General features: G+C 34.2%; 2 protein-coding genes across 4 annotated transcripts in view; one reads left to right on the top strand and one right to left on the bottom strand.

Moving 5' to 3' along the window:
* Nucleotides 1-1346: 1346 nt before the first annotated feature.
* LOC150104541 (uncharacterized) lies at nucleotides 1347-26361 on the bottom strand. The gene is made up of 3 exons (XM_090395745.1): nucleotides 26320-26361; nucleotides 17435-17517; nucleotides 1347-1884 (listed from the first exon to the last, which is right to left on the bottom strand). The coding sequence occupies exons 1-3, from the start codon at nucleotides 26335-26337 to the stop codon at nucleotides 1467-1469; spliced, it is 519 nt and encodes a 172-aa protein (XP_090251871.1). The 5' UTR covers nucleotides 26338-26361; the 3' UTR covers nucleotides 1347-1466.
* Nucleotides 23196-27390, top strand: part of LOC150104538 (protein ZBED8-like) — a 125711-nt gene continuing 121516 nt past the window's right edge. For 2 of the 3 annotated variants that reach the window (XM_090395746.1, XM_090395747.1), the window contains exon 1: nucleotides 23196-23296. The gene's annotated coding sequence lies outside the window, so the exon portion shown is untranslated. The remainder of the gene's footprint in view (nucleotides 23297-27390) is intronic. The other variant, XM_090395748.1, reaches the window with a different exon arrangement.

Here is a 27390-nt window from a genome sequence, read left to right as displayed (position 1 = left end):
GTGGTATGGATTTTCTTCCCACAAACCAACTGGCTTATGAATACATACTATGGAAGAGATGTGAATATCAAGGTGCACAGTGACCTGTTTAAGTGTCATGAGTGCGGGAGATTAATTATATAGTTGATGGTGTTGGGAATCTAGAGAAGTGCTCAAAGCGGATGGAACCTATGCTGCAATGCAAGAACCTAAACCAAATAATGCCGGAATAACTGAATCCTTACCTGGGTTGGGCGTACCTCCTAATCATACATGAATGAAATAGTAAACTGCCACCTCCGAAGTATCATGGGAAAAAAAAAGGCTTTATTATCTTCTCAAAATTCTTTTTCCTTTGCATCCAAGTCAATTTGAAAAGCAGAAACGCTTTATATGCGTTTCTGCTTTACAGGCTACGATTTGAGTCCATCTATAGCATGGATGTTTATAAAAGTCTATAGGTAGTGAATGAATTTTATGGGCCAATACCATCGTTCTTATTGAACTATGGTATGATTGACCAAACAAAGTATTTGAAAAAGTACTTTGTTTGGTCTCTAGATCAGAATTCCGAATTATGTAATCCTTAGCTCATTCAAAGTAATAAATCCAGCCTTTCGTGACATAAAAATAAAACTCAACGGAAGGTAAAAATGATAATATGTATAAAAGCAATTGTTACATTTCAAACTCATCAAGCGAATATGATTTGGTTTGAGAATTGAGATAACCGATTCTCTCGCATTGCCCTTCATCCTTACGAGTATAGTTAATTTTACATGTAACATTTAGAAATGATAACTAATATTTACTCCAGTTGTTTTGATCACTACAGAGTCCAAACTTGGACTAGTTTAATTAAATGAGAAAAAGTCGCACCATAAAATAGTGCACAGTGCAAATATCGAAATCAGATTAACTACACATAAGGTCGATCCTCCACTTTGGCCAGAGTTCATAGCACATTCAAATTTTTAATCGAGGTACTCTCCGAGTATAATCAAGGTAAAAAAATAAACAAAAATAGAATATAAACCCTATATCTTTGATAATATAATTTGTGTGTTTGTACAGCAAGCAAAATAGAGAGTTCTGTAAGAGAGCGTTTAAAGCCTAAGAAGTTCTCCCCCCTAAGCTTGCTATGTTCTAAATACCGACATCAGTTGACAAAATTTCTTTTAAAAATGAACAAGGCCAAACAAACGATAATTACTAATACTTTATTACACTCATCATTTAGGAACAAAGGAAGAAAGGTTCCAGGGTTCACTTATCGGACGAAACCTCATATAAGCTATATATACATACAGTACATACACATACATACACACACACACACACACATATGAAACATGAATTTAAATTAGTACTGATGGATGTCAACTTTGTATATATACAGATGCTTGAAACCCCTTGAACACTTTCATTCAGGAAAATACAAGTCACTGAAGTGGAACATCATTGAAGTGAGTTTATTATCGGTGATATCAATCGGTGATGATCAAACCTCGGCGCTTTCCAGCTATTTTATTTTTCTGAACTTCACACGAGCAGCTACTACGCACTCTGATGTAATCCAGTCGCCAAGGCAGGTCGGAAATGGTAGGATTATACTCTCTAACCAAAGCATAGGTGTAGCTGTACCGCTGTACGCAACGAGATAGTTTCTGATGACTTTTATCGATGAAACGGCACGGCTTACCCTTCACATTCTCTTCGCAAGACGTCTGATAAAAGCTCTGAGTAGAGTTCTGGTCGCGATAAAGTTCTAGAATTCTACCAGTCTTTGAAACTCCACCTGTCGGTTGAATAATCTCTGTGATCGACGGACAGCATTCGTCATAATCAGCAGGAGTAATAAGCAGTGCGTCTCGTTTCTTGAGCGATGGATCCCACGGCCAATCACTGAAATAACAATGCAAATGTCAGGGCTATTTTATCACTGCAAAGACATTCTCTTATAGTGAAGTAATTTAATTGGATCAATATAAAGATGAAAAATAAAAAATAATCTAAAATAATCATATCAGATAATAATTCATTTTGTATCTAATTCTGAATTAAATTGCATAGTTTAAATCGAAATCTATCGATGCTTGTTAAGAAACATCTCAATACTAGATTTCAAAACCCGTCCATGCATCAATTCTACTGCGCGAGGCACTAAACAACAGCTTTCAAAATGGCCACAAAGGACAAGTATGCTAAGCAGCACATCAAGCGTCGTTATTATAAGTTTTACTATGTTCATGTAAACAATTTAAATGTTAAGCTTTGCGGTTTTCGAAATGAGTGATTTGGAAAAAAAAAAAAAAAAAGAAGTCCTGATTCAAATTCGACGAAACTGCTTCCTAGATCTTTGAAATGGCGTGAACATGAAAATTAAGTAAGAGATATCCAGAGATTTTGAAGAAAATTGTGTAAGAAGGAGACTTGTGATCAACAAATATTTAATATCGATGAAACTGGTCTTTTTTTCTAAGCGAATGCTTTCCAGGACATTAGCCAAATCAGAGAAATCTCAGCCTGCTTATAAAGTCGCAAAGTCGAATGAAATTACTGCTAGCAATATGCGAGACGTTTGGAAGCACATTCGTCCACATTGCAAATGATTTTAGAGGCTTTTCAAATTAATCTAAGGTAATTAAATCTCATTCTGAGAAGTTGAGTGATTCCGACCTGCTAAATTTAGATACACAGCGGGAAGATCCTGAAGAATATGAAGAAAATTTAATCACTGACAATCCCAAAGAGGTTTCACAGAAACAATTTGAAAATAGTTTTCGAACAATCGAAGTTTTTAAGCAGCAATGCATAGAAACTGACCCTAGTGAAGAGAGAACCAGCAAAATTTGCAGAAGAGGCAATAGGACCATACCGTCAGTTGTATGAAAAAAAGAAACAGAATGCCCGCCAAACTACGTAAGCTCAATTCTTTGTTAAGAAGCAGAAAAATAAATTTATATTCTGAATATGTTTTATTGTCTTTTAGCTCACGGTTTTCCTTTAACTAGGCCCTGAGACATACCCTAATTCTTTTATAAAAAAAATTAAGGTTTAAAAAAGAAATCTGAGGAACGAATTATATATTTACCCATAGGTTATTATATTCGATTAGTGCGTTTTCGATTAATGCGCCTGTTTTAAAGAACGCATTAGGCGCACTAATCAAGGGATTGCTGTATTGTATTATATGAATTAAAGAGGTGGCCTCAAGCGTTTAAAGGGAAGATTCTATAAATAACCACAAAAGTGGCACATAGAGAATTGATTGTTTCATCACAACATTGCCCTGCTTCATACAGCAACGCTGTATGAAGGGGGGGGGGGGTTTCGTTTCCAAGAACAATGACTGCACTCCCTCTCCTACATACTGTCCCTGCTTTTTACAACCTCTTTTTTGTTTCCATGATGAAATTTCAGCTAAAACTCAGATATCTGGAGAAGTTTCAGAGATCCCGAACCATAGGTAGCACTGCCAGACTGGTTGGCCAAGTGGATAGAGCCTACGCACTTCAACTAACAGGCGGTGAATCGAATGATTCACCGCCTGTTAGTTGGAGTTAGTTGTGTGTGTGTATGGGGGGGGGGGGTGATTCGCCCCCCACCACCACCACACACAACTATACAAGCATGTATGTTTGCAAAGGTGTTTGGGCAGTAGTAGTAGTAAATGAATTTCTTCTCCATTACTTATAGAAGGCGTGGAATATATAAAAAAATCATAGATAAATATCGAAAAACCGTTACAAATTTTAAATGTTTTAAACAAAAAATTTACAACTTTCTTTTTAATATTTGTAACAAAACTTTTAGTTTTAATAAATATCTGTTAAGAATGTAAGTACGGCAGCATCAAAAAAAAAAAAAAAAAAAAAAAACCGATCATGACTAAAATATTCTTAGCTACTTTCAGGTGTTACCGAAAATGTGTTTTCTGTTTATCAAAATCAAAAGTTAAAACTTGCATTGTTATGCAATCCTAAATAATAGATAGGAAGAACAAAAATGGTTCTTCCTATTCTATTATTTGATAGAAGTTCTTAAAATGTAATAAAATGAAGTTGTTATCAGTTCATCCTGTCACTCATATTTACAGCTGATGCAATAAAAATACAAAGGTTCCATATAATGCTGTATTTTTTTTTTTTTTTTTTGCTCAGGAAATATAACATACGATGCTGCATTACTCATTTTTATTTTTATTGCTGAGCATTAATAAACCATTGAAACGAATCTTTTGGAATGTGCTGTGCTGTGTGTGTGTGTGTGTGTGTGTGTGTGTGTGTGTGTGTGTGTGTGTGTGTGTGTGTGTGTGTGTGTGTGTGGGTGGGTGGGTGGGTGGGTGGGTGTGTGTGTGTGTGGAAGGATGGGGTCGGGTCTTATGAAATAAGATTTTTGTACCAAAGTATTTGGAGCGGTTATTGTCCAAGATTATGTTGAAAAAGATAAGGCCAATGTTTCTATTGGCTGTATATTTGTGGTTTACTATTTTGCAAGAATAAAAAGTCAAGTTTCTGGAAGATAACCCTGTGACGTCTGTATGAAATCAGAAAGTCTGCTATAAAGTCCTTATCCTATAAAGTTATCCTATTGTATAAAATGCCTATAAAGTTATCCAGTTATCCTAAAGTTCCCATAAAGTCTTTATACTATAAAGTTGCTTCATATCACAGACGGAATTCAAACCAAGGTCTTTCCAATCACAGACATTTAAAAAGTAAATTAGAGTGTAGGATCAGTACTTATCGTTTCAGGAAATCTTAGGGTAGTTCAAATGAGATTGAAGTCTTTACGAATCTAAGTACTTCAGATTTGAAATTTTCGAAGTACTGTAGATTTGCATTCTCTTAGAACCAAGCGACATGAACGAGTCCCTGACCCTCTGGAGGTCTCTCTTAATAATAATAATAATAATAATAATAATAATAATAATAAATAGATGTACTGAAAGCTGTACCATTTCGGAGAGTATTATTTTGCACATTGTTAAGGCAGATTTTTAATCTTAATTGTCGGTACAAAGATATTTATTCTCATACTGTGACAAAAGTGCAATCTGTTTATTATTTATCTGTTATTTCAATATTTAACTGTCTGGTTAATGTTGTTCAGTGCGTCCATGTTTGATCCCAAACCTACGCTTCTTTAAAAGACGCAGTTCATTTTATGCCTCATCTGTCTGCATTCTGTTTCGCTGTTTGATGATGGATTTTCGGATATGCAGTCGAGGAAGTGTGTCTCTTTAGATTATTATTGTGATTGAGATTATACATGAGCTCTCTTTAAGAGAGAGGCTTAAATTTACGTCATAAAAAAGTTCTTGATTTTATATTGAAATCCATGATTAATTATCCTTGATTAATTAATTACTCTTCATAAACATTTTTAAGTAGGCGGTAATTCTATTTAAAGCCCCAAGATGTTTATCTTTCTGATTAATCTGCAATTTTTTAACTTGCTTATTAATCCGCATTATAAATTAACGCTTTTAGGTTAAAGTATTAGCAAAGCATAGATGGCGAATTTGTAGCGCGATTTTACAAAAACAGATGAAAAATACAAAGACATAATCTCGAGTTTGTGATGTATATCGAAAGTTTTAAGCTTCTGCTTCGCGCAGGAGAAGTTACATGAAACTCATTTACTGTTCTTTTAATCCCACACAACAAAACACTCACTTTATTTATTTTATTATTTTTTCAAAACATTATAAGAAAAACAAAATATGTCTTCGTTAAATACTTGAATATTCAAGCTTCAACACTGTGTGACAGACTGCTGCTATTACTGGCATGTGGGTGGGCGTCAGAAATGAAGTCAACAAACGCGATGAGTTTAAACGAAACTGAGAAGAATATTTCTTAGGATCAGTTGGCTAAGTGGATATTGAAAAATACAGTGTAGACCAAGTTTATCACCTTGTCAGAATCTCTCCATTGTTCTATTCTATGTACTCACCCAACATAATGATGCTGAAGGGAAGAAAATGAAAAGAAAAAAAAAAGACTTTTAGGTAATAACCAAAGAATGGGGACTTTCTTTTTATTGCCAACTTCACAAAATGTATATATTAATTTACGTTTTTTAACTTTAATTTTTTTTTATTATTTATTTTACCGTCCTAGTTGGTTGATTTGATATCGTTCCCACTTTCCAGCAGTACGTTGTGATTTTGTATCCCACTCTCCAGTAATACATTGGTTGTGGGTTCGTATCCCACTAGTGGAGGGTGGAGTAATTTGAATGTGTGTTAGCGTCTGTTGTAAGTGGAAGATGAATTTCATCATGCATTGTGAAACTATTGCCCTGCTAATTGGATCCCTGAAATGGCTGAAAAAAATTCTCTGTAGGTTACTAGCCTTGCTCTAGATCAGCATTTCCCAAAGCATGGTACGCGAAAAGTCTTTAGGGGGTAGGAGCAGTGGCGTAGCTAAGGGGATGCTGAGGGGACGGTTCTCCCCGGGCGACACTTTGAACCTTTTGCAGTTAATTCTAAAATACAGTCTCGAGAATTCAGTTCCAAATATTGTAATACTACTGCGAATTTTCCTCACAATTGCTGTAAGTGTTGCTAGTTGCGAGAGGATTTTTTAAAAATAAAATTTGATTAAGAATTACCTACATTACTATGAAATAGACCTCACCAATGTCATCGACGATTTTGCTAACAAAAAAGCAAGAAAAATAACATTTTAGAATGTTGAAATTAAAGTTTTACTTCAAAAATAAACAGTGTTTTAATTTACTTCCCTATACGTCGTTTTGACTTTTTGTAGTATTTTTGGTCTATTGAGAGGGAGTGAAAAACTCAGGGACAGCCCCGGGCGAAAACTGCTCTCGCTACGCCATTGTGTACGAGACTCTTTTTTAATTATTAATATTATCCTTTTTTTGCCGCTGTGTTGTCACAGATATTCTATCATTCATTTTTCAATAACAAAAATAAAATAAAATAAAATAAATAAATAAATAAACAAAAAAATCTAAACGAAGTTTTACACTAAGCGTGTCTCTTGGCACGTATCGACTGACCTTTATTTGTGTCATGATCGTTACAATCGCGATTCGCGTGGTTGGAAATATATTTATTACAATTTTAAATTCAAACAGTTCGAACCTCGCACTTAGAATTCTCCACTAAATTTCGTTAAATCTCTCCTCTAAGTGTATTGTATGTATATATCTACGTATATTGGATTCGTATAACTAAAAATGCATTTAATAATTTTAAAAAATGTTTCACATAAACGTTTATAAATTATCATAACGCAAATGTTAAAAAATGAACACTTTTATGATTATTCGTGTTTGAATGAAACATTATTATAACTTCTCGTAAATTGCCTGTGCCTGAGAGTGAGGTACGCCGGTAAGCGGGTACTTCATAATATAAAATTTTAATTTATGAAGACGTACATAAGGTATTCATCTGTCTAGTATTTTCCGGTTTCCCCTGATATTGCACTTGATGTAAAAATTAAACTTTGAATTATAAACTAGATAGTGCAAATTGTTCACTGAAGGCTAAATAGAATTTCAAGATACCTGCGTTATAACGCAGCTGTTTTGAGGTTCCCATAATTAAATTTATATCGAAACAAGAACCACTGTGTATGATATTGTAAATGCATTATAAAAATTTGTATTGTATTTCATTATTTTTTGATACGTTAAAAATCAGTATTGAATTATTCCTGAATTCAATTAGGGGAAAAAAAAAAAACACTTTGTGTTAATATAGAACACCGGGGATGACTCATATAAGTTGCACCAAATGAAACACAAACTGTACTGTTCACTTTCATCCTGCTTACAGATTTATTTACAGAGACAACTGTTTTGACATTCCACTAAAATCGTGTAAGTAACATAAAATGCTAAATAAAATGAAAACTAAAATGCATAATACTACATTTGTCCCTACAGAATAAAATCAGGTCTATAAAGACTGAATCGGTTCTCTGAGTATGACAACATACTTTTTATTAATAATTTATAAATAAATAGATGAAATTAGCAGATACCTCGCGTGAAAAGTGGCTGTGTACCAGACCAGTTTCATTTTTCATAATTTTCTTTAAATAAAGAAAGCTTTATTTTATACTGAGCTTTTTTTTATATATATATAAAATAATGAACTCATTACTCGGAGAAAAGTTCGGCATGGTACTTGGTACTTGTTTAATTAAGTCCAGAGAGAGAGAGAGAGAGAGAGAGGAGCACAGCGTATGCTGACTATCAGCCAATCTAGTAGAGAAAAAAAAAATTTCTCTATATGGACTCAATACTGAAATGTGATCCCTGACTACTTGGTTTTTCCAGCTGTAATCATGATATACGATATTATTTTCGCATGCTTTATTTCACAACCTGATGCAAATAAATTTAGGGTTGAATAACTTATCACATTACATGATAAAAATAGTAGGTGATAACTTGAGATTACACCATGCCTACTCAACTGAAGCGAGGACATCTTGTCTCTTAACTACTTTTTCTCAGGCCTGTTTATTTGTTTTGTGTGAAGGACGATTGAAACTGCAGGAGGGAAAATCTTTCCACTTTCTCATAACACACCTGCAATTGCGCCTTTAGTTGAAAATCTTTATAAATTCCTCATAACCTACATGAAATTCGAACACAAAGAGCACGGAATCATCTACTGAGGATTAATTTCTTAGAATGCTAAGTAAACGTATGCTTCCTAATTCATACAACGTATTCCTATCGAAAAACTCAGGGAAAAAAAATGGAGGGGGGGGGAGAGCGTAAAGAGAGAATTTTCATCATACGTAAAACTATCGCTGAATCACACTGAGCTTAATTTATTAAATGCACTGCTAAAACAATTTGCAAAAAATTGACGCTTCCTTATTATCTGATATACGATACTGATCGTCATTGCTAGTCTATCAGCTTATCTACCCTTTAGCTCACCCGATCGTGCGAATGAATAAATAAATTGCTCATAAATATACTTGCACAAATTGGAGAAACATGTTTTTCCATTTACACATAAAATGTGTATATTTTCCAAAGAAAATATACAAAACGTGTCATGAATTAGTTTATTATTATTTATTTATTTATTTATTTATTTACTATGTTAAGACAGGAAATAACTTCACCTGCATCATCGGAAATTGCTATTGCCTGTTTTGTGTTTATAGAATGTGATGCAGTACTAAAAGTGATAAAGTATCAATATGATGCTTTAGTAAACAGACGAAATGAACAGAGAGGAGGACACCAAATAATTTCATTAATATATAACAGCAATATTTCAAAGGAATGAATAAGCAAAACAAATTAATTAAAAACGGATGCAAACACGCGCGGGCCTGTTTGCAAATATTTTTATTAATTCGCTGGGACAACATTGTCAAATTCAGGTAGAAGATTATCGCAGCCCTATCTGCGTCCACTACCATTGTATTCAGGAGACCTGAAGTAACATGAAAGAAAAACAAAAGTACCACGCTTACTCCCTACAGCAGGGTTTTCTGCCCATAGTACTAAAATGTGCTACACAAACATTCGTTCTGATGGGATTGATATAAGAAAAAATGTTGCTGTTGGATGGGATCTAGAAAAGAGTTGCGGTGCAAACTAAAATACAAACTATTTGATCTTTTGTTAAAGAATTTGAACAACGCGGAGTTAGGGGCGCCGACCCTCCGCGCAGTCGAAATTCCGTGTATAACTTTTGACTCCCCAAAAACTTTACTAATAGCCTACTGTTGATCGTGACCGGAAGACTTACAGATAACATAAACAGTCTATTAACACACGTTTTGTATGTTATATGTATTATGTATATAATACATATATTATGTAAATAATACATATTTACTCTAGTAAAAAAGTAAGCTAGAGAAAAGAAAATGTTAAGAAAATCATAAGGAAGAGAAAATACATTCTGATAAATACAGTACAGTACAGTGCTGTACTATATTTATCGATACCGTAAGTTTACGTTGTCTGTTTACAAGATGAATAGTCTGTCTATCAGGAGGACCTACATCAATATTGTCTTATATGATACAAAAAAAAAGGGGGGGGGGCATATGTTATGCGTATTACTAACACTATACATAAAAAATCAAAAGATAATGTGCAAAAAGAAATTAATATTTATTTACGGGTAAAACGATTCATACATAACGAAGAAGCAGCAATATGATTGCTTTATGGTAGCCTAGTGTAATCGATTCGATTGCTTCAGCCTATACACTAGGGATGCACCGACCGCGGCCCGCATGCGGTCCTCCGTTGATTTGCTGGCGGTCTGCCTCACCGTGTATTATTTTAACTTTAACAAGTTACACGATAAGTAATTTTTAAAAATGGTGCATGCGCAAAGCAAAGTAGCTGTGACGTCACGATTGCCTGTCTACTTATGATAATCGGTTAGTAATAATGCTAACAAATTTTATAATTCGTCTATTTGTCATATGAGTATTTTGTTTTCGTAGGTGCGGTTGCTACAATTAATTATCACCCCTAGGAAACGGTAAAAAATAAATTCTACAATGGATAAAGCAGGGCCAAGTAGGAAACGCTAACTACAGGATGAAAAATGGCAGTTTCAGGATAGCTGGACCGAAAAATATGGTTTTGTGCAGTCGTTTAATAATATCGTGTGCTTGATTTGCAAAAGTGCTGTAGCCATACCAAAAGAATACAATATAAGGAGACACTATGAAAGTCTGCATTCTACATTTTCAAATCTACCCGAAGAACTACGTAAACAAAAGATTTCATTTTTTTAAACGAGAATTGACAGGTCAGCAAGTGATGCTTACAAAACCTATTCAAGATTCGGAAATCGCAACAGAAATAAGTTTTGAAATATTTCTCCTTATAGCAAAAAGGTGCCGACCATTTACAGACGGAGATTTCGTTAAAGATTACCTTGAGATAGCTGCTAAAAAAATTTGTCCTGAATCAGCCAAAAATGTTGATAAAATTCAGTTAAACAGATGACTGTGCAAAGAAGAATTACTGCAATGTCGGAAAATGTAAAGGACCAATTAACATCTTATTCAAAGAAATTTGCCTATTTTTCATTAGCTATTGATGAATCAACTGACATTACTTCCACAGCCCAGTTGTTAATATTTGCACGTGGAATAACGCAAGAGTTTGAGGTAAGTGAGGAGCTGACTGGAATGAGTTCATTGTCAGATCAAACGAAAGGTAATGACATGTTCACTGGGGGCTTTTGGAACAGTGTTCCAAAATTGATTTAAATCTGACAAAATTATCAGGTATCACGACTGACGGAGCTCCTTCCATGATAGGAGCTAATTCTAGATTGGTAACATTATTGAAACAGCATTTGGGACGGCACGACGATGAGTTGATACAATTCCACTGTATAATCCACCAGGAGAGCTTGTGCCCTAAGAAACTTGGATTTGAACATGTCATGAAAGTTGTGGTTTCAACGATTAATTTTATAAAATCCCGTGGTTTTAATCACCGACAATTTAAAAAGTTTCTTGAAGACATTGAAAGTGAATATGGTGACTTAATTTTTTACACAGAAGTGAGGTGGCTAAGTCGTGGACAAACATTGGAGCGGTTACTAAATTTAATTGATGAAATTGAAATCTTCATGACTGAAAAAAACAAAAACGTCCCTGACAAAAAATCCGGATTAGTTATGTGACTTAGCCTTTCTAGTTGACATTACTAATCATTTAAATACGCGACTTCAGGGCAAAGATCAATTGGTTACTCAACTTTACGGCCACATTTTGTCTTTTCAGTGCAAGTTAAATCTATTTCAAATCCAACCGAAGTCAGGGAATTACATCCATTTTCCTAATTATAAGAAAGTTTCTGAAAAGTTCAATGTCAACTTCAAAACTGTGTATGTTGAAAAGATTGATAACTTGATATCAGCCTTCAAGGATCAGTTTTCTAATTTTAAAAAAGTGAAACCGTTGCTAGATTTATTTATCAATCCTTTTGCCATTTTGCCCGAAAATGCACCCGAATCAGCACAACTTGAACTCATCGACATTCAAAAACGATGAGAGCCTGCGAAATAAATTTAACGAAGGCAATTTATTAAACTTCTATCGTTGTGTCGATAAAAACAATTATACAGTAAATGGTTGCTAGATAATGCATTAAAATGTGCAAGCCTCTTTGGCTCAACATATATTTGTGAACAAACTTTTTCAGTCATGGATATTAACAAATCGAAAAATAGGAACCGCTTGACTAATGAAAATTTAGAATCAATTGTGCGGTTGGCTACTACAAAACTCGAACCAAATATCAAAACAATTGTCAAATCAATGCAATGTCACGCATCAAATTAAATTCACTTACTTTTTATTACCTTTTTTGTAACAATTGTGATAGATATAAATAATATAAACAATATATGGTAGATAACTTTCAAGTTTTTTTTTGGCGGCCCTCCCATAAGTAACAGTGGAACTATGCGGCCCTCGGCCTTAACAAGTTTGTGCATCCCTGCTATACACTAATGGATGAATCGTTATTTTTTTTATGCTAATTAATTAATAACAGTTAATTTTATGCAGCTTACTACATCTTTGCGTTTGTTTACTCTCGACTGCGATGGCGCCATCTACGGTCTGTAAGTGTTTGTGTGCGTAAGTTTTAAATTTTAACTTTTTATAATAGATTTGTGTATATTTTATGATAGTAAATGATAAAATATATTTTACCATATATTTTATGCCTTCATGCAGTGGCGGAGTGGCCAGGGTGTCAGCTAGAATGATGGCAAGTGGCCCCCCTTAAATATTAGACAATATGTTAAAAATGTTAATGACCTTTTAGTAGCTTGAAAATATAATAGAAGTTCCAATAGTATTACTGTATGCAAGTAAAATTTACATTGTAATAGTATTTTAATAAAAAAAATTAATAAAATCTTTCGAGAATACTTTATATTTATTTATTATATATAAATTATTATTATAAAGTTGTTTATTATAAGAATATAATAAATAACTCTGAAAAAATAATTTAGATTCGGGTTATGTGAGGACGTTATATAGGCTCGTATCTTTAATATTGCGACTACGCAATGAAGCTTAGCTGGGAATCCCAGCCTGGGATCGTGGCGTGCAGCCGGAGTCAACTTTGTATCGAGCTATTGCATACATTGCAAATACAGCAAATATGACGGTAGTCTGAAAAGTTCTCGGCCTAACAATGAAAAAACGAATTTATAATTTCAAAATTATTTTTATTTTTCAAAATAATCTCCCTTAAGGCTAATACATTTATTCCAGCGATGCTTCAGCGTCATTATCCCGCCCCTGTAGTGGTTCTGAGTAAGATCTGCAAAATACCCCTCTACAGCTGCAATCACCTCTAGATTCGAAGAAAAACGCTGACCAGCAAGGAAGAGTTTTAGTTTTGGGAAGAGATAGAATTCAGAGGGAGCCAAATCTAGGGAATAGGGTGGATGTGCCAACAATTCATAGCGCAGATCCCTTAATTTCCCTATTGCCAAAACACCTTTGTGGGCAGGTGCATTGTCCTGATGAAAGATGATTTTTTTCTTCTGCAAACCGGATATTTTTTCACGAATTCTTTCGTGTAGTCTGGTTAAAAGATCGGAATAATATTCCCTGGTTATTGTTTTACCCTTTTCAAGAAAATTAATAAACAAAATGCCTTTAGCATCCCAAAACACCGATGCCATGATATTTCCTGCTGATGGAACTAGCTTGTCTTCTTTGGCGATGAACAACCGGCTTCTGTTCCCTGTTTTGACTGCTGTTTGGATTCTGGTGTGCAATGGTGAATCCAAGATTCATCTATAGTAATAAATCGACGCACAAAATCAGTTTTATTCTTGTTAAAACGTTCCAAGCTCTGTTCAGAGATTTTCATGCGAGTGCATTCTTGATCTGCTGTGAGCAAACGCGGCACCCATCTTGCGCAAAGCTTTTTCATATGCAATTCTTCATGCAAAATATATCCTACGTGTTCATTTGAAATGCTAATAGTCCAATTTCACGCACTTTGACGCGCTGGTCATCCAATACCATATTGTGCACTTGATCAATGATTTCTGGTGTTATTATACTTTTTGGACGTCCTTCATGCGGATCATCTTCAAGACTGGTATACCGCCACATTTAAACTCGGCAGCCTATTTCTTAATTGTCGAAAACGAAGGAGAAGAATTCCCCTAAACTTTTATGAACTTCGAATGAATTTCTTTTGGCGTTAAACCTTCTTTTACAAAGAATTTTATAACCGCACGATACTCAATTTTATCCATTTCAAGGGATACGGACAACACCTTTGTTTCAGACAGCTGTATAAAACAAACTACTTGATTGTTTGTTTTATGCTTATGACAGATGGATACTTATGACATACACATCATATGATACAGATGACATCATAAGCTAGATGCTTATGACAGATGTACCAACTTAGAAAAAAAAATCTTGCTGATAGTGTTGCCATTATGGTTGAGGCCAAGAACTTTTTAGACCACCCTCATATTTTTCATTACGTCGGCCTCAGTTTGTGTGCTTCGTCAGCTCTTCACCTCGTGGTTGATGTGTTTTATAAAAGGTATGCATTTAGTGATGCCCTTTAATTTAAATATAATGTATTTTCTTTACAGCTATATTATATTTATTTTACAGCTATCTAGTATATTTATACTAATTTATAAAATTAGTATAAATATACTAGATAGTAAATATATTTAAGCTGCAGTCTCAAATAATAATATATACACATAATATAAGTTCAATAAATAATGATATCTGAGAATGGCTGTATGGATAGAAGTTGTTGGAAAACATCTAGGACAAGAAAAAATGAAACGATTAAAGCTAATTGGTGAGGCAAGATGGTCAGGAAAATCCAATGCAGCAACAACTATATTTGGACGTTTTGATGATGCTGCTGTCAGTACTTTTGTTAATCTATTGCTTATCAATGATACAAAATTCAGACAAGTTTGAGGCAAAAACAAAACAAGAAGCAAATGATTTACTTCAAAGTCTTCTAAAGTTTGAAACAATATTGACAGCATTTACCTACGTGTATATATTTGAAACTACAGCCCTGTTATCAAGTTATTTACAGATAAGTGGTTCAGATATGTTTACTGCATGGAGTTTAATAGATTCAGCTACAATACAGTTGAAGGAACAGACAAAAACATTTGATAACATTCACAGCAAGGCATTGGAATTTGTAAATAAATGTAATGACAAGATTTCGCAGTTGAATATGGATGCCAATCAAACATTGGAAAATGACTCTTTGGAAACAGCATTGCCAGTTAACAGGCAGAGGAAGAAAAGAATAGCAAAGGAGCTTATAGATTTTATAACTTTATAAAGTCATCTGCACACTATCAGTTACTCAAGTCCAATGTGAGAGGAAATTTTCAAAGCTAAAGATCATAAAGACTAAGAAATTCACTGTCTGAGGAGAACTTGGAATCATACATGTTGATCCATTGAAAAGGAATTGTTAGGTTGAATTGGATGCAGAAGCAATTATTGACGGATTCACACAATCATCTAGTGAATTCAAACGATTGCTCTTAATATAGTGGACTGCATGAAATATGCTTTAGAACTGTCTGTTAATATCGGTGTAGTGGTTGAGACAGTTGTAGGTGTCCTCCCGCGATGAGTCTTCGGACTCCTTGGAGGTGTCAGGAATAATAATAATAATAATAATAATAATAATATGTAAAACGTTCAGTACAAGCAAACGATTTAAAACTATCCACCATTTATTTAAATTTAAAAATAATAATAATTTAAAAATTCAATTATAACAGTCTGTATTTACATTTAGTATTTACTGTATACTGCCAGTAATATATACAATATATGTACACTCCAATTACTAAAAAATATACATTTATTTCGCAAAAATTTTAATTGTACCTTTTTTCCATTTATGTATTTTTTGAAAATTTTATTTATTTCTTATAAAAATTAAATGATTGCCTTATAGTTGTGGGTGGGCCCCCTTTGTCTCCTGGCAACCAATATTTTTAGACCCAGTTCGCCACTGCCTTCATGATATACCCAACATCTCTTAATTCTTTCGATATTTCTAGGTTACGCGATTCGTCTGCGAGTTTTTTCAAATTATGCAAATCTCCAAAAAATTTTCCGATATATTTATTGAAAAAAAAAACGCATATAAGTGGACCTTCGCAGTTCAAGGGTCTGTACAGTACTGTACAGACACTTGTCTTATATGAAACAAAAAAAAAAGAAAAAGAAAAAAGAAAATATACTGGAAGCCTTACACACGACCTTTGTAACAGCTTTGTCAACTGGGTTGGAATCACTTTATGAGAGCACCCCCCCTCTTCCCCCCCCATAAGATGAATTTTATGGTTTCGAATGCGGCGGTGGTAATAATGTTCTTCACCCAACAAAATATGCAAATATCGATCAGAGTCCACACAATGAAAAGAAAATACAGTATAATGGCTTCGTAGGCTTAAGTTACTTCGGCTTCTTTTTATTTATTTATTTACTGAATCCCCGAAAGGCTGTAAACCTACATTACCTTAATATCTTGCGCGGATTAAGGATTTGATAATTTGGAGTTGTATGGTCCATAGGCGGCATAAGGTCCATACCAACTTTTGTACCGAGTGCGGAATATTAGTACGAGTCTGTATCAGTCGTTTACTATTTATTTTTTTAAAATAATTATAGTAATCTCTAATAAAAAAAAAAAATAGTTAAAACTACACATTTAATCCAACCCCAAGTAGCTCTGTTCGCTGTAGGTCCCAAAATTTTCGGGTAATTCCTGATTTTGAATGAACAACAATAAAAATATACAAATTTGAGAGCTATAAAATACGGAGAATCACAAGCTGAAAAAAAAAAATCAGTAAAATAAAACATCAGGATTATTCCTGAAAACAGGTATCCATTAGCTCATATTATATACTTCTACGGCTATGTTTGCGTGAGTGCGCCTAAAGTGCGCAAAGTGCGTGCATTCCACTGAAAGCCAAAATATTTTGTATGACTAATTTCCATATTTGTCATGCGCTGTTTAGACGCTAAGAATAGATACTACGCCCATTGCTAGTGTTCAAGAATTTTACGTGATATATGTGACCAAAATCTCATATTTTGATCGACTGGCGAATTTTGCAGAGCTTTAAGACTTGGCTTTTAAATTTTTCTTGCTACCTCATAACCAACATTTTGTATATCAGAAAGGATCTTTAAGTGTGATCAAAAAACAAATAAAGTTTCAAACCGAAAACAATTAGTAAACGAATAAAAACTCCTTTCAAATTGAAACAGTTTTCACCATCTGTTCACAAAATAGACCAAACATGCGTGGTATAATTAATGGCCACTGATATGATGTATTTCTGTTATCATTACATTTACATGTATTAAAATATAAATTAGGATTAACTGCTGCTACTTACGAATTATATCTATGTCTCTTTCCTCTCCAGCCTCCATGATATCCGTGTGATCCAGAATAAACGCATATGGCAAGAGAAAGCAACTGAAACACAATGAAATAATTCTATAAAATATAAAGTTCTTATGCATAACAAGTAATTCACTTTTTATAAAAAGAAAGTGATAATAATCAGATAATGTAAAATATTATGACGATAGTAATGAAAGAAGGATGATATATTTTTATGGTGTCCAGATAACTTATTCTCGAGACAAGACAGTACAGTGGGGTTGGACCAAGAGATATAATGGATAGAAGTGAAATTAGTAGTGTGTGTGGAAAATTATTACGAAGGCAAGACTGAAGGGGAAGGAAATTTTTTTTTTAAACTAGGATTAAGGTTATGCAGCCAGTATATCATCTGTTAACTGTTTATGTTTTTGTTTTCTGAGTATCGTGCCTGTATTGGAGAATTAAACACTGCATTTCCGGGGGAGGAGGGGCAGAAAAAAAAAAGAAAAAGCGCGCTAACTCCCTACAGCTAATTTAGCTTCGCATTCAAGGAGGGATTTTTTTTTTTTTCTCAGAAGGAAAGCTCCTGACGTTTCTCGTCACTGCACTACGGAAGTACAACGAAATATTGTTACTCTACCTCTTATGGGAGATGGACGATATCTATGCGACAAATAGGAAATAAGTTAACGAAATACCTATTAGCAAAAACAGCCATCGTTACTTTGGCTCTGTGAATGTGTGAAGGTTGCATTATAAAGATGACACAAAAGGGAGCGTTTTGTTTACAAGGTCATTTTAATAATAGTCGTCGCCAAGAAATTGTCGTGTTGACGCCCAAGCCCTATAGAAGTGAGTTCCACGGTCAATTTAGAATTTTGTAGACAAAACATACAAAAGAAGAAGTTACCTATCATCTAAAAAAATATTTTAAACTTTTTTGTGTACTATATATTGTACCTGTTGACAATAACAGGGAGTTTTATAGCAATAGCTATATGTGATGTTTTATTAGCTACATAGCAAAAAAGTATATAATAATCCTTGAAGCTATGGCTAGAATTTAAAAATGGCACATGAAAATCATGACTGACAGAGTCAGGATGCTGCTGAAAGATAATAATTACATAGCAAAGAACAACGGGAGTATTGCGCCTTTTGATTGGAAAAGACCTGAGTTCGATTCTCGTCGTGACGAGAGGAATCTTTATATGGACTTTTTCAATTGAAAGTGAGTTATCTGATCTCCTAGAGAGGTAAGAGTTTTAATAATAACAATTTCTCCGGGAAACTTTTTTTCATCCACCATACAGGCAAATCGGCCATGAGAACACACGCAATTTTCAGACAAAATATATTATTGTTGGCGATAGTGGGCGGTAGATGGCATTATGTGTTGATGGTTAATGTCGTTGTGTGTGTATTTGGAGGAATAAGTAGGGATGATGGTAAATTATCTGTAGTGGAGTACAGTATCCTCCCACGATGAGTCCTTCTACTACTTGTAGCTGTCTTGTAATAATAGTAATGGTAATAGAATTGAGCAGAAAGATTAGCTTTCATTCAATTTATGAAAATCTAGCACCGCATTCTGATATGACTCAGAACCAGTCTAAAAACAATGCTTGACACACATTAAAGAGTTGTACAAATTCATCTCTTTTACCAGAAGCTATCTTAAATCCACAGCAAGGTAAGGACATTGGACAAATTTTTACCAAATCGAAAGAAAACATTAATATAAATACAATAAAAATAAGCATGATTCAGTAACGTTGAAGATTTTTCTAGTGAGTCTCTTGTTAAGTGATACACAAGCGGCTCATTAAATTGGTAGCAGTCCAATTCAAGCAAGTGAATCAAAATTAAAATGTGGTAGATGTAAAATGATAGAAAAATAATCAAACCAGTTCGACATGATTCTAGTTAAGTTTGAGAAAACAATATATATAGCGTCTTTCTTTCTTTCTTTTTTTTTTTTTTTCCAAACAGACATGCTGATTTTTATAATTCTAAGATAAAAATATCATTCTGAAACATTCCCTTCAGGTCTTCGATAAATAAAATATAAATCAATGATTACATTGATAATTTCCAGTTTTAGGAAGTGGTCGTGGAACGATTTTACTTAAAAAAAATCAACAAATAAAAATTCTACCTTTTAGATTTTAGATTTTTCCAAGCTCAAGTGTAATTTCTAGTTTTTACTAATTAAAAAAAGTTTCGTTGACAACTCTAAGAATTAATATATATATATTAAATATAAAAAAGTAAGGAAATAATAATAAACAATCATAAAATGATCCAATTCATAATACTTTTTTTGTGACACTATTCCTTGCAATAATTATACTGAGACATTTCCCCCTAATTTTATCATTAGAGAAGTTTAAATGAAAGCAAATTTCAAATCGTTTCCAGAATTTAAAACATACTAATATTATATTCATTAAATTCCGTCCAGTTGGAGACAACTCATGATTATAATTTCGCAATGTTTTGCTGGTGAGAGAGGTCGTATTACAGCATAGAAAAAAAAAAAAAGGTCGTTTATATCAATCAATTAAAACTGAAAATTCCTGCACCTCAAACGTATGCAATGTATAACTACTAAGCAGTAACTTAAAATTGTTTATAAGGTTTTAAAACGTTCAGAGTTGAATTTTTGATAGTCGCTGTTTGTACCCTTATTTATTAACTTATTTTTAATTTTTTGTGTGTGATAACAATCCTGGTATCTATAACAAATTTACAATGTTCAAAGAGCCTTGTCGAATGCTATTACTTCTGTAAAATTACAAGGGAGTCAAAAATTAGAGCACAATTTATGAAGGAACTGTTCTGCCGGGTTTTGACATATGTACATTTGTTTGGCAGGTGTGGATTTATAGTTCTGTTTTTGGATTTATAGTTTTGCTTTGTCTAATTTTATCACTGTAATTTTGTAAATGGTCTAACCGAAGCCAGAACAGAAATTGTAGCGATGCATAACAGAATACATTTATGTACAATATGAAATACTCCTAATAATACGGTTGATCCTTCTTAGCTCAATTGGTTCCGGCGGAACCCTTTGATTGGAGAACTGAATTCGAATTCCGTCTGTGATGCGATGAACCTTTATCAGAGCTTTTCAATCATAGGCGAGCCAGCCGGTTATCGTCAATCAAAATAGGCAATCCAGCCCTGTGAACAAACACATACTACAGACAGGATGCTATTGGACAAGAAAGGTAATAGGAAACCGCTTTGCTCTATAATAATTCCCTAGAATAGTAGTACTTTTATCCCACCAATCATTAGGTTGAGGGAACAAGCAACACAATAATAATAGAGTATATATATATATATATATATATATATATATATTATTGTTACGTAACTCCTCCATGGAATCCAAGGACTCATCTCAGGAGGACAAACTACACCAAACAATCCACTGTATCCGCCAATTAATCCACCACCTACTCATCCAGTCCTCCTACTAACTGTAGTTTTTATTAAACTGTGTGCATGTATGTGTGTATGTGACCGGTTTGCTATATGCAGGATAAAAAATCCCAGTTTCAGAGAGAGAAGAGAGAGAGAGAGAGAGAAAGTGCTACTTCTATAAGGAACCAACTAGCTCATCATAACTCATGTCTTTTCCAATGAAAGGGCGCATTGTCTCGTTCTTTTGACAAACACGAGAAGTATAATAATAATATTAATATTAATAATAATTATTATATTATTATTATTATTATTTACTGCATCTCCATGGAGCCAGGAGACTCATCGCGGGAGACCCAAATCAACCATCATACACATAAATCCTATCATACCTCTCCTTGAATCTATTCACCGTCGGGGAAACTTGTAACCAATTCTGGCAATCTGTTCCACTCACTCCACTCTCCACGCAAAAAAACCTGGCTTATACACCCCTACTAACTACGCTGTTACACAACTTCCACGGATGGCCCCTTAGTTCTCTGACTATTTGTCATATATTGAAAATTTTTACTTGCATCAATTCTATAAAGCTCCTTTAATATCTTAAAAGTTTCTATCACTTCAACTCTTTTCCGCCTATCAACTAGACTTTGTAACCCACAAATCCTCAACCTATTCTCGTAAGGAGTATTCCACAGACCGGTCACCATCTTGATCACTTGTCTCTGAATCTTTTCGACCACCTCCTGGTCCCCAAGAAATCCAGGTAACCAAATCTGTGCGCAGTAATTAAGCAGTGGCCGAATCATAGCCTTATATAGAGGAAAAATAACTTCCTTATCTTTACTTGTTAGCGTGTTTTCCAACAATCAAGTAATTCCTTGAGCTATTTTACCAACTTTTGCAATATTCCCTTTGAATTTTAACTCTTTGTCCACCATTATCATCAAGTCCCTAGCCTCACCAATTTCCTGCAAACTAGTATACCATCAATATAATAAATCATATGCAACCTTTTTACCCTGAAGTGCATAACCTTCCATTTTGCTGCATTAAATTGACAATCATTATCCTTTGCCCTCAATGCCATTTTATTAAAATCATCCTTCAGGATATCTACATTCACCTTTATCCACTACTGCCCTCCCCAGTTTTGCATCATCAGTAAACACCTGAATATCCCTTTTAAAATCTTTCCCTCTGTCATTGATATAGGGAAAGATTGCAAATTAAAGAGTAGTGGCCCTGGTACTGAACCCTGCGGTACTCCACCAGTCACGATCATTCTCCTAGACTCCACTTTGCCACCATATACTACTCTCTCTCTGGTGTCTGTCTGTCAGTCATCCTGCTATCCATGCTACCAGCCTCATATCCATTCCCACCTCTCCGGTTTTTGTAATAGTTTTCCATGTGATATTCTATCATATGCCTTGGCAAAGTCATAATATATTTAAATATTATATAATATAATATTAGAAGGCCTGCGTAGCTCACTGGAAGTGTCGCTTGCATCTTCTGCTCCTGGCCGCACAAAGATAGACTTAGAGTTCGAGTTTAGTCGCCGACTGGAGGAACTTTTTCTGTCTTTCTTCGACATATTCCGAGTTAGTCGATCTCTGGCATTGACAAGCGGTTTTTTCTCCGATAAACTCGGGTTTTTCATCCCATAAACTCAAGAAAATCGACCTCAGAACCCACATTATTTCAGATAGTAACATATCCTGTTAGGGTTAGGTACCAAGAGATGCAGTACTTGTTTGCCGGTTGCTTCATCGGTGCCTGCTTATAATCAGTGATTAGACATGTGCTAGCTATCTCTGATTGGCTACTGGAGGAGATTGAACTGCCCACTCAGTCTCCAAAAGCTAGATAGGGTTTAAAGGCCTCGCCTACTTCCTATAAGGGAATAAAAGGCATTAGCTTATTATTATCATCATCATCATCATTATTATTATTATATTATATAATATTATAAGCGAAATATAATATATTCAATTATTATTGTTATTATTATTATTATGTATAATAATAATAATAATAGTTATATTATGTAGAGGTAAATAATATACTGTACATTAAAGTTCTTCGAATATAATAATTTTTATATATTTATTTATTTATGTATTTATTAATATATTATCTAGAGGGGGCAAGAGTGGGGTTTAGATGAGTAATTCCGTCATTCTGTATTTTGTACGTGGTTAGTTGATTGCATTTGCATCTCGCCCAGCCATACGGCAGAAAAGGTGGGTAAATATGTTTACAAATTGCTCGAAATATGGCACGTCTTCGAAGTAACGAAAATCTCTGTAGAAGACAGTGGGTGTGACTGGCAAAGAAATAGTCGGTCTCGTTCAATATTAGTGCAAACATTAGTGATGCGGTCAGCGAAAAGAACAGCAGAAGCTTTATGAATAAGTCTTGGTAATCGGTAGGTTAATAGTTAAAGAATTTTGAAACTCTTTATACTTAAAATAGGAATTGTAGTACTGGCGTGAAACTTTAACGCCAGTACTACAATTTTTCAGCATGTTTGGTTCTGATCAAGGAAATTTTAAATAAGCAGTTTTCATATTCTAAATGCTTAACGTGCTTACCTTTGGTGAGAAATGTTGCTTTTGATTAAATGAACTCTGCAGTTTCGGCTCGTAGTAAACTGTTGTCAAATACTAAAAGTTTGATCAATAGTACAAAACACTTAAATTTAGATTTAAAAAAAAAAAGACTGGTGTTTTATTTAAAGAGAAAACTTATCTTTGAAGTAATAATATAAACATAGCTTGAATCTGTAGACTGATATAAGGGGAAAGGATATATTTAAGATTTTCTTTTGAAAGCATTAACTGATTTCGATTAACTTAACACAATATTTAAAACTGCCGAACAGGATTTCTTTAGGAAGTCCGAGAATTTTTCGACTTATAATTTAGTCTACGTAATAAAAATTGGTTCCAGCGGAATTAATGAAGACAGATTAGCAGAAGAAATTTAGTTACTGAAAGGAAAAGTGAAATATTTCACAAACTGGAGTTTCTAGCCACAAGATCTTAATATAGGTTTATTTTAACGTTAGATAAAAAGCACGTGTATCACTAAAAGTGCTCTGAATATATTATTTAAAGGTTAACTTATAGTTTATAAAATAACGATTTTTTTAAAATTTAAGATAGCAAACAGAACTATTCTAGCGATATTTTTTCTCTAATATACAGTAGCCATTCACTAAACTATAATAATTAAGAATATACTTTTAATACTCAGCATGAGCTTCTAAAAGGCTTCCATTATAAACAAGAAATGCTTATAACATTTATTAATATTTGCTGAATTGTATAGATTATGGACTCGAAGCCCTTTAGAAGTTCATTCTGCCCATTAAAGTTATTTTCTTGATTCTTGTAGCAAATGTTTACTTGATGATTTTGTTTACTTTCTTATCAAAAATAAAGTCAAGTTAGTTTTACTTTAACTATTATTATTATTATTATTATTATTATTTCGGGCGACTCCAGGAGTCCTTAGACTCATCGAGAGAGGCCCTAAACATCATGTCCACACAACTATGCGATTACATTCTCACAGTATCTATCATACCTTGCCTTGAACTCGTTCACCGTCATAGCACCCACAACAGACTCTGGCAGCTTATTCCACTCATTTACCACTCTAAAAGTAAAGAACCCAGCTCTAACACCCCTGCTAACCACACTCTTGCCCAGCTTCCACAGGTGTCCCCTAGTTCTCCCATCACCACTAGTCCTGATCTCAAAAATATCCTCTGAATTAATCCTATAGAATCCCTTTAGCAATTTGAATGTCTCAATCATATCTCCCCTCCTCCGCCTATCAACTAGTTTCTGCAACCCACAAATCTTCAACCTATTGTCATATGGTTCATTCCATAGACCTGTTATCATCTTAGTCACTCGCCTCTGGATCCTCTCCACCTCCTCCCCATCAAGAAGGAACCGAGGTGACCAAATCTGGGCACAGTAGTCGAGATGAGGTCTTATCAAGGCTCGGTACAGAGGTACAATAACTTGCTTGTCTCTGCTCGTCAAGGTATTTTTCAACAACCAAGTGAGTTGATGAGCTGATTTAGCTACTTTTGCAATGTGCCCCCTAAACTTCATCTCCCTATTATAATTGAATTACTATTATAATATTAAGGATAAATGCTAAAGGATTTAATAACCCCACATCATACAATATATATAAATACTCTAAGCATTTTTATTGCCTAAAGGAAGAATATGATACTCTTTATCCTTATAATTTTGGATTTTTTTCAGTTAGCCGCCTCTCTCCAGCTATCCATCACCGGAAGTTAGAACGTATTTCTAACCTATGTGGATAGACTGAAGCTGACACTTCTGGACAATTTCCACAGTATCGTTCCACGTTAGTTTTTTTTCTGAGTTGTCTGAGTTTCTTCAGAAAGGAAGAAAAACCTACTTACATGCGCCAAACAGCGGGACCGGATGAAAAAGTGAGCCCAGAAATTCCCGTATTCAGTAAATTAAATCTAAAGGAACTCGAATATCCCCACCAAATTTTCTAAAAGTATGCACCTGATTATCACAACCACGTAGTTTAGAGCTCGAGAGAACATCGTTCGAGACAATGCTGCTCACGCTTTGCACGATGAGGATTGGCTATCAAATATGAATCAGTTAAAAATTCCTAAACGAAACCATTTCAAGTAATAAGTTGGTTGGTTTGTATTACAGTAAGGCTACGAGGCTGGTATATATTTCTGTTAATTGCATGTGTTGTTCTGGCTTATGTCTGTTTTGTGGGATGAAAAAACGAGTATACCAGAAAGTGATGAGAGAGAGAGAGAGTGACAGTCAGCAGTACCGTCATTAATGACGGTAAACGTAAGTTTGAACACGTCTTTAGTCAGAGTGGTCGAAAACAGCCGCCAGTTTTAATTTCAAATACTTCTTAACTTGATAATTAGGAATATCTATCAAAAATTGGGATAAATTAAGTAAATGCAAAAGTCATGAAATTAAGGAAATGAGATAGATATGAAGTGGATTATATTAAAACTAATTTTTTTTCTATTAAAAATAAAATCAGTTATCCTTTACACATTTGTTCAATTCATTTATATTGTGCCGTGAGTGAAATGACTTTAAAAAGCGGCATCCATATTTAGCAGGGGTCTTCGATATCATTGTCACTTCTAATGTTGAATTTTTTATACTTTTGACACAGAATTCTAATTAATAACTTTTTAAAATATTACTTTAAAAGATTCATGAAAAACAATTCATTGTTTATTAGCTCATCTGGACGATTTAGTTAATTTTTTATATATGCTTAATTAGCTATCATTATTTATTAACTAAATCAACTGGAAACAAAACTGCCAGCAATATCAGCCCAATCCTGATTGTTACTTATATACAGAAACATTTAACGTAATTATTATTTGAATATACTTACAATCATCAAACGGAGCATAATACTAGAGAACAGGACACTGATAGAGAGAATGTTAACACCAGCTTATCACACAGTGGAATAAACGATGTTTGACGAACATGCAAGGCGTCTTGTTTTATCAGTGAATTTCAGCTTCATGCTGAGGCTCATATAAGCGCCATTTTAACTTCCTCATTACAGTATTTCACCATCTTTTGAAAACTTGGGCGGTTCTTTCATAGACTTGCACTTGATTCTAAGATTAGCATGATTGTTTTGCCATCTTAACTTAACTTCCTTGTTCAAGTTTTCATCATCTACCAAAAAATTGGGGAGGACTGTACTAATCGAACACTGTTGCAATTGGAACTTAAGGCGGAAATATGAATGAATTTACAAGAAATAAGCCCCCCTTCCTTTTTTTTTTTTTACATCTTAACATATGAGCGGTATACCATTCTGCGATTACATCTGTCAAGATATGTACCGTTATTTCCTAAAACTTATTCGTAATTTGTTATCGTGTGAAGTGGATGTAATTCTGCTACCTGTTACCTAGCCCTTAATTGTAACGTGCGGCTGGATGCAAAATATGCAGGTGGAAAGAAATCTGTGTGCAGTGGGAATTTAAAATTTATGCGTTATTATTCAAAATACAAAACTATTTAATAGATTCGCAGTCTGACTTAGAATTTTGGGAACTTGCGTAGTGGGAAAAAAAAGCATGGAATAAAGTCTAGTGTTTACCTCATTTAAAGAAATGCATTTCATTTCATTTGCAATATTTTTCTTTGAGCAATTTGCATTTCCCTGGTGTTTTATCTGCCCATAAAGTTGCAGCCTGTTTTCACCATTCCAATTCATCCAGCACGTGCATAAAGTTATGCCATCACATTGGGCAATAACCCTTCCCACAACCCTTCCTTACCTTATATTGTTGATTATGTCATCAAATCGCATTCAACCATTTTTATGACTTCCTTCAAGTGTCAACACCCATCGTTAACTTTAATTCTTGACTGATGTAAGATACGATTGCAGCCGATTTGTTCGCGTCGAGTGGAAAGTGGGCGTATAAGGCCCTTGGCGTAT

The sequence above is a fragment of the Typopeltis vanoorti genome, chromosome 7 (genome assembly GCF_054136105.1).
Source record: "Typopeltis vanoorti isolate ZY-2024b chromosome 7, IOZ_Tvanoo_1.0, whole genome shotgun sequence".
Lineage (NCBI taxonomy): Eukaryota > Metazoa > Arthropoda > Arachnida > Uropygi > Thelyphonidae > Typopeltis > Typopeltis vanoorti.
Note: the sequence above shows the minus strand (reverse complement) of the source record. Positions and strands in the feature narration are given on the sequence as shown.

Bases quoted from the DNA above. Each gene is read 5' to 3' on its own strand.
- LOC150104541 (XM_090395745.1), bottom strand. The intron at 1,885-17,434 runs GTAAGTAGCAGC...TTGTTATTTCAG, and splicing joins AAGAGACATAGATATAATTC to TGATTGGCCGTGGGATCCAT.